The sequence below is a fragment of the Scomber scombrus genome, chromosome 7 (assembly GCF_963691925.1).
Source record: "Scomber scombrus chromosome 7, fScoSco1.1, whole genome shotgun sequence".
Taxonomy (NCBI): domain Eukaryota; kingdom Metazoa; phylum Chordata; class Actinopteri; order Scombriformes; family Scombridae; genus Scomber; species Scomber scombrus.
This window is the reverse complement of record NC_084976.1, coordinates 4,150,357-4,164,050: the sequence shown is the minus strand read 5'-3', so window position 1 is coordinate 4,164,050 and position 13,694 is coordinate 4,150,357. Positions and strand designations below refer to the sequence as shown.

The 13,694-nt window shown below is 38.7% G+C and overlaps 1 protein-coding gene across 1 annotated transcript; it reads right to left on the bottom strand.

Moving 5' to 3' along the window:
- Window positions 1-3,809: 3,809 nt before the first annotated feature.
- On the bottom strand, window positions 3,810-12,095 carry cndp1 (carnosine dipeptidase 1). Its single transcript, XM_062422575.1, has 11 exons — window positions 11,982-12,095; window positions 10,841-10,984; window positions 10,049-10,211; window positions 8,921-9,009; window positions 8,063-8,260; window positions 7,866-7,950; window positions 6,718-6,878; window positions 6,478-6,642; window positions 6,228-6,369; window positions 4,433-4,580; window positions 3,810-4,205 (listed from the first exon to the last, which is right to left on the bottom strand). The coding sequence occupies exons 1-11, from the start codon at window positions 12,093-12,095 to the stop codon at window positions 4,127-4,129; spliced, it is 1,488 nt and encodes a 495-aa protein (XP_062278559.1). The 3' UTR covers window positions 3,810-4,126.
- Between the last annotated feature and the right edge of the window lie 1,599 nt (window positions 12,096-13,694).

Sequence of the window (13,694 nt, the reverse complement as noted above, 5' to 3'; positions counted from 1 at the left end):
GTGTAGTTGGCCCATTGATCTTTAATTACAGCTCTAGGTTTGCCTTAGGGCTAATTGATCCAAAGGAATACCTCGTAACAGCCAACTAACATAATTAATGTTATTATTAGAAAGAACCAGGAGGAGTTGTATGGTGCTTTTTGTATCAGGTGGAGACAGGATTAAAGAAAATACTATTAACTGAATATTATAATACCAGTAGAAGAATGTAACAAGGTACATTCATGCAAGTTCTGCACTGACATAGAAGAGAGAGATTTAGAGAGAATGAGCAGATACTCTTGGCAGAGGTAGGTCTGCTAATTGAATTGAGTTCAGTAAGGTTAATTGGTCATGATGAAGAGTTCTTGCAGACTTCAATAAATGAGTATCTACTTCAACATTTGCTATTAGAATTCAAACCTGTCATGATTTTATAAATGGTAAAGAATTATACATGTTTTAGTATGTAAAAACCTATAGCTCACATGATCTCTCTCTTCTAATGTCATCCATTATTTGCTGTTAAAATATATCTATATTGTTATAGCCATGTGTGTACCTCCTCAGTTGAGCTGATGACATTTAATCAGCAATGGTTTTGGGCTTTCAGGGAAAACATTTTTTTTTTAACAGTTACATATTAAAAAAGAAAAAAGCCCTTTTAATTCAGCATCTTTATTTTGGAGTGAGCTGTAAAACATAGCTGAGCAAAGTTATTTCTCAAGGCTGGATTTTTAGTAATTCACTTTTCTTTTTTTTTCAAATGTGAAGTCAGACATTTCTGCCCCTATTTGCACTTGAGTATTTCCATTGAATTTGAGTTCTTTATACTCCATTTTAGATGGAAATATTGTGCATTCAGACAGATTCTTTCATGACTTTGTTAACAAATGATCAACTAATAAAGTATGACATATTGCATAGATAAATTACCCAAAAATGTGTAAAACAATTACAATAAGTGGCACTTTGAGTTCATAGATATCATCAGTTTGTCCCCAACAGATACAAACTTCTATTGACAATTTTAGCTTTTCGGTTTAAGTACAAATTCAACTTATTAAAGAATGTACTCACTGACATGTTCTAATGAAACACTGCTTGAAGAACCTTTTTACTGTAAACCTACTTTACCGTGACATGATTTCAGATTTCATGCACAGTGGGCTGCTTCAAGGTGGATTAAGGCTTGTCGCTGTGAAACCAAAGTTATTCTCAGCTCCATCACGGCCCTGTCCTCAATACCGAAGCACTTTATAAATAGGCAACCAAATAGAGCACTGTTACGTCAGAGGACTGCCTTGTGTTTCACTGTGCAGTCACACTGAGTTTTTATAAGAGGTTTGCTACGATAATCACTGACTGCATTTGGGATAATACAAGCACTTTACATGCATGTCACTGAGTTTCATCTGATGTTTTCAGTGATTCATGGGTTTGATTCAGCTGATTTAAAACCCTCATATGAAATCACTATATTTGCTTGAAAACTAATTATCCAGCTGTAAATTCATTCTCCTGTTTCTGTCTTATTTGCTGCAGGTTAAATGTTGGTGCGTGACCAGCTTGGCATCAGATCAACAGACTCACAAGTGTGTGAGCAGAGAAGAAAGCTGCTGTACGCATACTGCCCTCCAGTGGTCATAAATCTGGTACTGCACCCTCGGAAGCCTCTGCCCCAGTTAAACCTCTTGCTCCACTGTTTCTTATTGTTAAGCACCTTCACATTGACTGCAGTCAGGTGTACAGTGGGAGCAGAGGAAGTGGGTGCACTGCAGAGGAGAGGTGAGTATTCTACAGCCACTACTTTATATCTTAAAAAGCCTGATCAGTGTGCTTTATCTAAATAATAAAAGCAGGCTAGACTCCTTTTATATTTGTGGCTCCGCTGTGTCTGAAGGTGAACAATAAAGTAAAAGTGACACTGGCTGGTGTCTTGTCAGTGGCTTTGTTCTGTCACTGCAGACGAAGATGAGCTCCTGGGCTTCAGCCTTCAGACTGTACTGCACTCTACTACCGTGTGTGTATGTGTGTGTGTGTGGGTGTGGAGGGTCAGCTGGTGTTGTGAATCAGGCCGCTGAAGTGTGAGACACGGCTTCTTCACAACACCAGGGTCCCTTCGTACCACTTCCTGCTGGGATCGATGACACGTCTTGTGAATTTAGAGTAATGGCTCTCCTCAAATAGATTTAAATACATCCAATATATGCCAATCAATAAATGCTGTAGTATAAATACAGGCTGAAATACCTGTAATTGTCCATAAATAATTGTATTGTAATTGTCCAATACCTGTAATTGTCCATAGCTACTACTACCTTGTGAGTTTTGGAACTAAATACTGTATCTTTACTTGAGCCTGAGATTGTCCACAGATGTTTAGATATAATATTGTATGATGTAAATATTTGTCCTTATCTGAATTCACTCCATCTTTCAGTAATTATATTATTTGGTACTAAAAACCTTATTTTCTTTTAAAGAAATCCTCTAATGGAGTATTATTGATTGAATTTGTTGTCAGTGCTGTTTCACAAACTTCCCGGAAAGTCTTGGCTGCCTTGCATGATTGTTTCCATTACGGATTCATCTGTCAATTGTTTATATGATTGTTACATTAATTGTTTAGTCTATAAAACATCAAAAAGTAGTACAAAACCCCATCTATCTCAATTTCCCAGAGTCCAGTCTGACATCTTCAGATCTCTCATTTTGTCTGAACCAATAATCCAAAACCCAAAGGTATTTAATTTACAATGATATAAAAAAGCAGAAGAGCGGCAAATCATCACATTAGAGAAACTGTACCAAAGCATACACACACATAGCAAATGTGAATGTTTAATGATCAACCAAATCAAAAATAAGATGGAAAGATACACGAGAATCAACAATACATGCTCTTAATTCTAGAAAATAACTGAAACTAATGGATTTGTATTGGAGAAATTGTGAAATAAACACATTGGGAAGGCTTTTCCACTTATTATAATTTTTTTTTTTTAGATTCCATTTATAGACAAAATGATTTTATGCAGTGTAGCCTAGTCTGTTGAAATAAATCTAGCAGAATGCTGAGATGATTTCCTGTTTGCCAAGACAAATTCAGTTAGCTTTCTATAATTGAAACTGCCTTATTGTGATTATTTCAATGTACTGGCACTTGTTCCTGAACTGAACTGAAGTGGAACATGTGGAATTATCTCACCTCAATGATAGAAGTGTTTCTGATTGGAAGAAAAATGCAGTTTTAAGGCTGAATATGAGACTTCTTATTGGAACATTCATAATGAACGGAGTCCACGGTTGGATGCATTGGAAATTAAAGAATAGACAAATTTGTCTAAATGGGACAAATAGCTGGATTCTGTCCATATATACGGCAACTGCTGGCAGCTTCACATCTGTCTGTACAGCCACTGTCCTTTTAGACCTTCAGTTTTGGCTTTGATATGATTCTGAGTATTTGAATAGTCAAATAAATATCACATGACTGCAGAAAAACATCCACGTGTGTTGCCTCATTCTTATTAACACTCACTAGAGAACCTTCACATGCTTCCTTCCATAATGAAAAAAAGAGTACACACACTGTTTGCATTGTACGGCTTTTACTACATCGCACACGGACACACACACACATACACACACATGCAAACACATACACACTTACAGTACTGACAGATACGTGGACCATAAACAAATGCCACATATTCAAAGCGAGTGATGAGAACAGCGACATGAGCTGACTCCATACACTTCGACCAATCAGAAGTAGTACCAATATACCCACAATGTCAAAAATGATAGATAGATAGATAGATAGATAGATAGATAGATAGATAGATAGATAGATAGATAGATAGATAGATAGATAGATAGATAGATAGATAGATAGATAGATAGATAGATAGAAACTCCATTTTCATCGCTTTTTAAGTACATTCATGACTTACAGTAAAGGTTTTGCTTTGAAATAATTGAGTAAAACAGACACATGCAGGGAGCTGAGATGCTGATAAATAAAGAGCTTGGCAGGATGCAGGACAGTGGATGAGACGGAGATAAAGACAGAGAGAAAATGGTGGGAGAGCTCATCATAGCTGGAATGATTGAGAAGGTCACACAATGATACCAGAAGACTTCACACGCTGCTCTTCTTAATCTGAGCTACTTCGTTCAGGTACGCGATGAATAACTTGGTTCCCTCAATGTAGTTGTACCTGAAGAGGAGAAGATGGAGGAAGGACAAAGAATGTGAGGTGATCTGTTTAAATGTCAGTATGAATTGGGCACATTGTCATTTCTATGTGGAAGTAAGTAGAACTCATAACTCACTCTCTCTCATCAATACAAACGAACCAATCTCTGTGCTTTCTCTTTATGTAAATGGAATTTAAAAAAAAAAGAATAAGTCGCTTGAAGACGATAAAACAGAGTGGAGTCAGACCTGCTAATTTTCTCGTTCTGGGAGTGCAGCCCGTCGTCAAAGCCGCCGATGGGCATCATGACAAGGCTTTTCCCGGTCACATCCTGGAAGGTTCTGGCGATAGGGATGGTCCCGCCCTCACGGATCAAATCAGGATCCATGTCGAAAACTGGAGAAGGGTGGACATTTTATCATAGAGAGTAATGGACATGAACTCTCTGGTGTCTTATCACAGAATAAAACAACTGGATGTGTGTATCATGTCCATGTATCACACCACTTAGGCGAGATTTCCTAAAACACTAGTGGGTATGTATGCTTGGACACAGTAGACAAAGCACTTTACAAAGAATTAAAAGCTAAATCAACAGAAGAGGCATATACAATGAATATAAAATCAATGTAAGAGTCATAACAGAAAGGTCAAAAGCAATGCCATTAAACTAGCTTCATATAAATCTATGAGCCCTCATAGCTGGGAATGAATCGGTCTTGTTTTAACTAAAAGACAAACAGTTAGAAACCTGCCAATGAAACAGGACTAACAAGATGTTAAACGTGCAGTGATGCAGCTCCTTGTTGGCTGTCTGAAATCATTGCCTCTAGTCAGTACACTGTATTTTTTTTGTCTTTGAGCAGGAATGTTACAGTGTAGCCGAGAGTAAATAAAAGAGTGGAGTTAAAATCATTACTTCCCTCTGGCTGTACATTAGCAGCTGTACATTACCCACATAATGGTCAATGTAGCCTACTGTAATGGTGGATGGTTGAAAAAGGACTGTTTCTGATTTGGTTTTATTGAATGGTGACGCATGTGATACCTACATATGTAATCATCTGTAGACAAGTTTAATATGGGAGACAGAATAACTCTTAAAATATAGATAATATTGTGTATGTTAACAGTTATTAAGGTCAGGTGGGAACATGTGACTGGAGAACAACAAGGGTCATACAACTAATCATATGGGATGCAATGTATAATATATTTAATAAGACTGAGGATGAGTTGCATATGTGAATGATTAAATACTGTTCATGTACATACAGCATGTGCATATATTTGTAATGTTTGGAGGTGGGGATTAACTAGAAACATTTACTCTGCTACTGTTAGGGACACTTTAATAATCAACAGTTGTGGTTGCAGCTAGTAAAATGTTATATGAATTATTCAGTATATCTTATAAAGATTATTCATATTCATAAAGATACTGTAAAATCATATATTATTGCTCAGTAGAAAATCTTGCCAATATGTCAACTTCTCAGGATGTAGCATGAAGCATGGCCGGATATATCATACGGGCAATCTGGACAAGTGTCCAGGGGCCCTTGAGCAGACAGGGGCCCTCAATGATTGGGCCCTCATCTTTCTTTTTTTTTTGTGCCCTACAAATATGTTACACAAGGCTTGACCCATTCTGTTGATGTTGATAATTATTGTCACTTTTGGAAACCTAGTATGTCCAAAACAAAATATGGAGTTACAAAGTTTCCACCCAACAGCAGCGTTATCCAATCAGAATAAAATAAGAGTTGTTTGGGGACATGCCTGGAGGTACTAATGCTGCATTGGTGAGAAGAGCCGCATTGTTGAGTGACAGTGCATTTTGACATTATATAGATTGATACACAGTGTAAAGAGCTTGAGAAACTGTACATTTCAGAATGTTCTCAACCCATAAAGGAGCATTTAAAGAAGAAGGTTAATGTTGGTGGAGAATTTTGTGTATTTTTGTTTAGCTGACGACAACCTGATGCTTAATCTTGACTCTCTATATAGAGTGTTTAATGGTAATAGTATGTGTTATACCTTTCTTGACAGCAGCCTTGCCAGCTTCATAAAGAGCATGCTGAGTGTCAGCCAGCCAAGGCTTGGCCCCGATCACCATAGTGACCTTCAGCTTGTTGGGACTCTTCCTCTTGGCAAACACTGAGTGAAGGTAGTCTGTCACCTAAAGCACAGAGAAGATAGGAGTAGAAATGATTAGCTTATGTTATATATAAAAGACATATGAGTGGGGTTTTTTTTTTCACAGCAGAGCTTTCTCATCCTGTTTTACCTGTTTTTTGACCATAGCAGGGTCCATGTTGGGGACTTGTCTAATGGAGAACTTGGCAGTAACCTTAGCAGGGATTACAGTCTTAGTGCCAGGGTCGGAGAAGGCCCCCTCGATGCCGTGGATGGTGACAGTGGGGTAGCGCCACAAGTGAGCCAACAAGTCCACCTACAGAAAACACCACAGATAGGAAGTCAACTTTGCCTCACATTTCATTATACTGACTCTGTTCACTCTTCTCACCTTGTTGCTGTACATGAGCTGGTTCACACCGATCTTGCTCTTGTAGTTCTCCATGTCAAACTGGATGTCCTGGTACATCTTCCATTCCTCATCAGAGAGAGGGGCCACAGCTTCTCTTATCCCAGGAATCAGGATCTTACCACTGGGGCTGATCAAAGTGTCTGAGAAGAGGAGTTAAATTACAGATACAAGCTACTGATGTTATGTTCTTAATGGGCTTTACTTTACACTTTCTAGAGGTCATGCTACAGGGTCAGATACGTTATAGAGATGTGGGAGTAATTTGATAAAATGCAAATTTGTTTAGGGATATGCAACTGAACTGAAATGATGCGATTATAAGAAATGTTACTGCATATTTCCGAGGCCCTGTTGTGTAGAGGAAGCACTTACTGAAACATCACTAATTAGATTTTAAACTTTGTTTGCTTTCAGACAGAGTTAGATAGGAAGGTCTCAATGTTAAGAAGGGGTCATGTAGCTACGGATAAATGGACTGTACTTATATAGCGCTTTTCTAGTATTTTGACCACTCAAAGCAATATACAATACATGTACACCGATTCACATACTGATGGCAGGATGCACAGCCATGGGGAGCAATATGAGGTTAAGTATCTTGTCCGACATGTGGACTGCAGGAGCCAGGAATTGAACCATCCATATGTCCGTCCTGGAAAATGGATCCCTCCTGTGTTGCTCTTCACAAAGTGTCTTCCCCTAAAATTGCTCCTTTAAATAGCTGCATCAAGGGTCTAAGGATAGAGGATGTTGTATGCTGTGTAGACTGTAAAGACTATTGAGGCAAATTTGTGACCTGTGATATCGAGCAACATAATGGACTCAAAGACCAGACGAAAAAAAGGAAACAGCTAGCCTGGCTGTGTCCAAAGATAAATCCACCTACCAGCACCTATTAATCTCACAAATTAACATGTTATATCTTGTTGGTTTCATTCATTCAAAACTGAACTGTTAAAAAAAGAGGTAATCTATTATTATCTGTTATACAGTGGGTTATGTGCCAGACTATCTCTTCTGCACACTACTGAGGCACTACTGATATGAGTTCAGTGTCTTATCTTCCTCTGGGTAAGTAAGTGGCTGAGTGAGTGACTAGCTAGTGTACTAGCTACAAACACACTCACCAAGAATGCCAATGAGGTCAGTCATTGGTTCAATCACAGCACCTCCATAGACACCAGAATGTAAGTCCTTCTTAGGTCCTTCAACCTGCAAACACACCAGAGGAAACATCTCCATGAAGCTGCCTGGAAGAGCGTGCTGAGTGTGTAAAAGTTAAGAATAAGGGATTTGGCTGTATGTGTGTGTTCTCATTCACAACCTCAGCGAAGAAGTAGCAGTTGCCCCTGGTGCCATAGGTGAGGGCGGGTCGCCTGCTGAGCCAGCCGCAGTCTGAGATGATGATGTAATCCACGTCAGAGAAGAAGGTGTCTCTCTGGGCCACGATCATGGCGTCGAGGCCGTTGGAGCCCGTCTCCTCCATGCCCTCGATGACAAACTTCACATTCACTGGCAGATCCTGGTGGACGAGAAAGAACACAAGAGCTGTATTGCATTAGATCTGTTTGGCAGTAAGATGGATGGAGATGAAGAATCTTATGTGAAAAGCAGCTTGTTTTTGGATTGACAGGCTGGCCTTTTTTTGAAACTGTGTTCCAATACTGTTCCAACGGGCTTTGCACACTCGAAAATAAATGAGCTGTTAGCTAGTCTTATCAACACCCACACAATTCCTTCTCTCTCAATGCACCTAGCATCTGGCTAAGCCTTTTGATGTGCATATTCCACTCTGTGTTTTTCTCACAAGACAAAGCGGCTGGCGAAGATGGCGGGAACAGACTGCTGCAGTGACTTTGCAAAAAAAACAGCAGTGACTTTGCAAATCAGTTTGGCTGGAGCTCAGCTTGTCTCTCTCGCTAGGGTTGTTTTTTCTACTCGACTAGAACAGTCTGCTCAGAAAAATAGCAGTTATCCTTTAGGTCTATCTTGCCTGAGGCTTCTCTCTTTGTTTCCCTTCTATACATTTCAAGCGTTTGCAAGACCAAGATGATTTGGAAATAAAAGTTCTAATCTGTCCCCTTGGTTTGACCCCCTTACACTCCCTCATACATTTGACTTTATTCATCTGTGGTATGAAAATCTATCCAGTATAACAGTGGTATTGTGTTCTTCCTCTCACCATGTTGAGGCTCTGGTAAGCCTCCACAGCATGGATCCAGGCTAAAACTGGAGCTTTGTTGTCTGACGCTCCTCTTCCATACAGGTTCCCTAAAAGGCACAATGACACAGGAATAATTATATTTTATCTCATAGGTATGGATTTCACAGCGGACTCATTTTTTAAAATAGTTACCACACGGCTGTTACACTGTGCCTATCAATCATAGCAGGCAGAGGTTATGTTACACAAAGGATCTAATGTAGCCAGCAGGTTTTAAGACCAGTGTACCTCTGTGGGTCAAGCACACAATGTGAAACTAATAGAATCGACTGCACTGCGACGGTGTGTTTGTCTTTTTTTGCCTGCAATAAATTTTCAATTGTAAAATTGCCATGTTTTGCTGTGTGTGTGTGTGTGCGTGTGCGTGTGTGTGTGTGTGTGCGTGTGTGTGTGTGTGTGAAACAGAAGTTACCTTATAATACAAGACACATTTCAAAGTCTCACATTAAAAATCGAACTTAATCTAATATCACCACCTGACAACTGAGATATTATCCATTACAATTGAGGACTGTGAGGTGGAGTTGAAAGCTCTGGAAAAAGCTTTGGATGGATTTCTTTTAGGCAATCTAATCTGCTCTGATCTAAACTTTGTGAACATGATCATTTCTTTTTCGAAAGGCAGAAATCTGAGAACCCAATTCTTCATTTTGATGCGATTAAGAGACATACTTTCTCTTCAGCTGTCCACTGACAACAGTCTGTACACAAAGTGACATAACTACACTATACACACATATGGTACACATTAGTATCTTTTCTTTTTGCTCAGTGTATTCAATATTTTAGTTAAATACAATGTTTTTTTTTTATAAATGTGGGCACTCAAACAGACTTTATAGGTCAAAAGCATGTAGTTCAATCTTTTAAAAAAGGGGTCGGTAAATTCATAAAACAGCTGGTCACCTTCATTTTTTATCAAACATTACTCAAACAAAGGGAAATAGTGCATTTGTAACAACGATAAACATTTGCACAAAAATATCAATAGAGGCCTTCAAACACACCGGTCAAACCCTTATAGATATGATCAACACTGAGCATAGCCCTAGTGTACATTACATTGGAGGCATTAAAAGCTGTTACCATTGATTTCAGTCAGGTTGTAAGGATCTGTGGCCCAGCCGTCCTCTAGCTTTGCCGGCTGGACGTCCACATGACCGTAGACACACACCGTCTCCTTGTTGGGGTCATTGCCAAACTGAGCTGTCACCACTTTAGGTAACGCTAACGTCTGGCCGTCAGGAAGCTGCAGACACCAAAGAAGAGTTAATCATCTTTTATTATCCATCTGTCATTTCGATTTTATAGTTGCTGAACTTCTGTGGAGCCCTAAGTGTTATTCTTCATGTACTACTACGTATGCTGAATTAGCTGTGCAAAATCTCAATCTGTGTGTACAAGTGATAATCTTACAAGCATAGAACATTTAAATGCTCTGCTTCTTGAAATACACTTCTACATAGTGTGATGTTAAAAGGTCATCAGCTATTCTTTTTACCTTTTTACACTAAGACAATAAAATGCAGTAAGAGTTCACACAATGTTTGTCCTAATTACTGCTGAGGAACTGAGGATGGTGACCCTGAGTTTGACCTCACACACACTTTAAATTTAATGAGTGTGGAAAGCAGCTTTGATGTGTCTCAGTCAGTAATGAGGCGTCGCTGAGTCCGTCCTAACCGCTCTGCAGCCTTTTTGAAGTTAGCTGCTCGTTTGCCAACGTCACCCAACCTCTCTGTTTGAAATGCATCCTATTTACTGACCAATTAGGGTGTCGATTATATAGAAAGTTTGAATATGTAATTAATATATATAATTGCAGCACTTATTAAAAAGGTGGGCTGGGGGCTGGTTTTTGTTGGCTCAGTCACTGACTTCTTGTTCTCCGATGTCCACCAGCTCCACGTTTCCTCCCATCAGCCTCAGCTTCTGAGCCGCCACCTCCATCATGCGGTGTATGTCCTGTCTCTTCAAGACGTTGCTGGAATCGCTTTCGATTGCGACCCAGTCCCGTAGAGCCTAACGCACGCACACACACACACACACACAAAACACAATCTCACAGTTATTAAACTCAATTTAATCCTTCTGCTGTATTGTAAAATATACTTAAGTTTGAACTTTTCTGAAAATGGTACTAGAATTGATTGCGCATGCATGGAAAATGTAGGATTTTTTCTCTCGATTTATTTGTCTAATTATTAAATATATTTAATAATAATACTTAGACAAAATAATGAAATATATGTATATCAACAAATACCTTTTTAACCCTAGCATACTGTTCATATTGTATAATAAGTGCCTATACCAAATTTTGAACCACAAATGTATTCTGTGTTGACGTTTTCTTTAGATTTGACACTTTTATAGTGAAAATACATTCACAATCCCACTATATTCTGATCTTATTTGATCTAAAATGAAAACATAACAGCCATAATTATTTCTGCTCATTTATTTAAATTGAAGGATGCAACAATATTTGAACATTAGGCTTCACGGTAACCTTTAACACCCTCCATGTGCAATAATCATTTTTGTACATTTTAAGACACTATAGGAAAAGTCATAACATTTTAGGCTTAAAGAATGTTCTTTATGTGGTTTTTAATTCCTTTCAAATGTCAAAATGGGTCAAATTTGACCGGAACAGTTTGAAAGGGTTATTCTAACTTTGTGTTAGAAACAGCAAAAATTGGACATGAAAACAATTTAACCATGTACCTGTTGCACATTGGTTTACCACAATTATTTAAGCTTCCTTTACTAATTCATTTAGTGTAATTATAGTGAACAAAACACAACTTATAGTTAGCAGACAAACACATCATCCAGCTAATCGATCTATGTATATATATTTTTAAAGGCATTTACAGAACATAAGGTTGCTCTACAATCATCTCTAATCTCTGTGGTAAATATAACCAATAAAGAAGCTAGACTCCAGCAAGTCCGGTGCATGGATACTTAATAGTGTTACTAAAAGAAGAGGAATATTAAAAATACATCATACCTCTACATATTCTTCTTGATGGCTGTCGATATACTGCGCCAGCTCGGTGTACGGGAAAGCGTGGACGCTGGAAATGACCAGCAGGAGGATCGAGGGCAGCACCGGGAGATTCATCTGTTGATAGAGTTGGATCTGTGCAGGTTTATAAAGGAAAGAATTTGAATACTGCATTAAGGAGCCCATTATTTACAGTCTCAAATTCCCTCTAGTCACACCCCAACCACCTAAGACATTTTTGACTAGCCAGCGAAGAAAGTCTAAGAATAGTTTATTGATTGATGCTGTTTCAAAGCCTTTCCTGCTCTGCAAAAAATATAATTCTACTAGATAAATACTGAATCCCTTTTGATAGTTTTGCCATCAAAAAGTCCAATTTAAAATATTTAGTCTGATCAGTAACAGCCTTCAAAAATTAGCACAATCTCTGTGTAATTATAGGATGTAAACCCCTCCCCTAAAATAAATGCAATCCACAAAACTCTCCACAATACACTAACCTGTGAATCTTTTCAAAGTAGATGACTTTTTGTCCTTTTCTCTGCTGGCCGTGTGTGTGTGTGTGACAGTCTCCTCAGGCAGGTGGACTGTGGCCCCGTGTTGTTGCTCGGGACATTTATATACCCTCCCTTCATATCACACTCCTACTGGGCCCCGGGGTCACATAGTCAAACATTTCCTGACACGGTGCCAAGGCAGCTGACAAATTAAATGTTCTTGCTGACAGGCATAAGAATTACACTCAATCTATTGATCCCACCCCAAGAATTCACACCGGGGTTCAAAAGGAACAAAAGCAGCACGGTGAAATGAACACATTCCTGTTGTTTGTGTTTTGGAATTTCTAAGCAAAACCCCCATTTACACAAAGTAGAAAGGCTTTTCTTGTTCCATATTAGGCAGCTACCCCATTGTGCTGTGCTTAATGTTGAACATTCCTAGTTGTCACGGAGCCAATATTAGATTATTACCCTGAGTTTGGTTTGTCTGAAAATATTTAATCCAATCACCTCTTCATGTTCATTGGATAAATTGTGCTTGGTAAAAACTTCCTGTCTCGTTCTGTGTGTCCCAGTGTGAGACAGGACAGGAGCCTGAGGATCTGACACACTCACATGAAAATTAAACTTACAAGGGGGTAAAAAAGCCCCAAAGCACATAGCTGGCAACTGGAACTTTCCTCCCCCACATGCGTGTGTGTTGAGGTTGCGTGTGCCTGCGTGTGGTACTGTTAAGGACTTTTTTGTTTTCAAGAGTTTGAATTAATCATGTTGAAAAGGGCAAAACAAATCAAAAAAAGACATAATGACCTCTGATTACAGTTCAAAAGTTGGAAAAAAAGTGAATTTAATATTTTAATATATGTGAGAAACCAAGTTACCTATGCTGAAGTTTGTACATGTTTATGGAAGCTGTAGTTTATGGTATGCCTAGAAAATAACTTGTCTAACTGTGTTAAAATCATGAAAGTTAAGGTCATGAGGGACAGAGCCAGAGCCAGACAGACTCAGAGCTACAATAAAAATATTAGACTCCATCAGGTAGTCACAAACACTTTTACTGTACTTTTACACTTGAGAGCTGTAAAAACACCATATAAAACATTTCTTTTAGGCAGACTTTTCCTAAAGTGACACACAGCTTACAAAAATGGAAATAAAACGCAACTTTTTAAATGTTTTGTACAGCTGACACACCGTTTTGTACATGCAAATG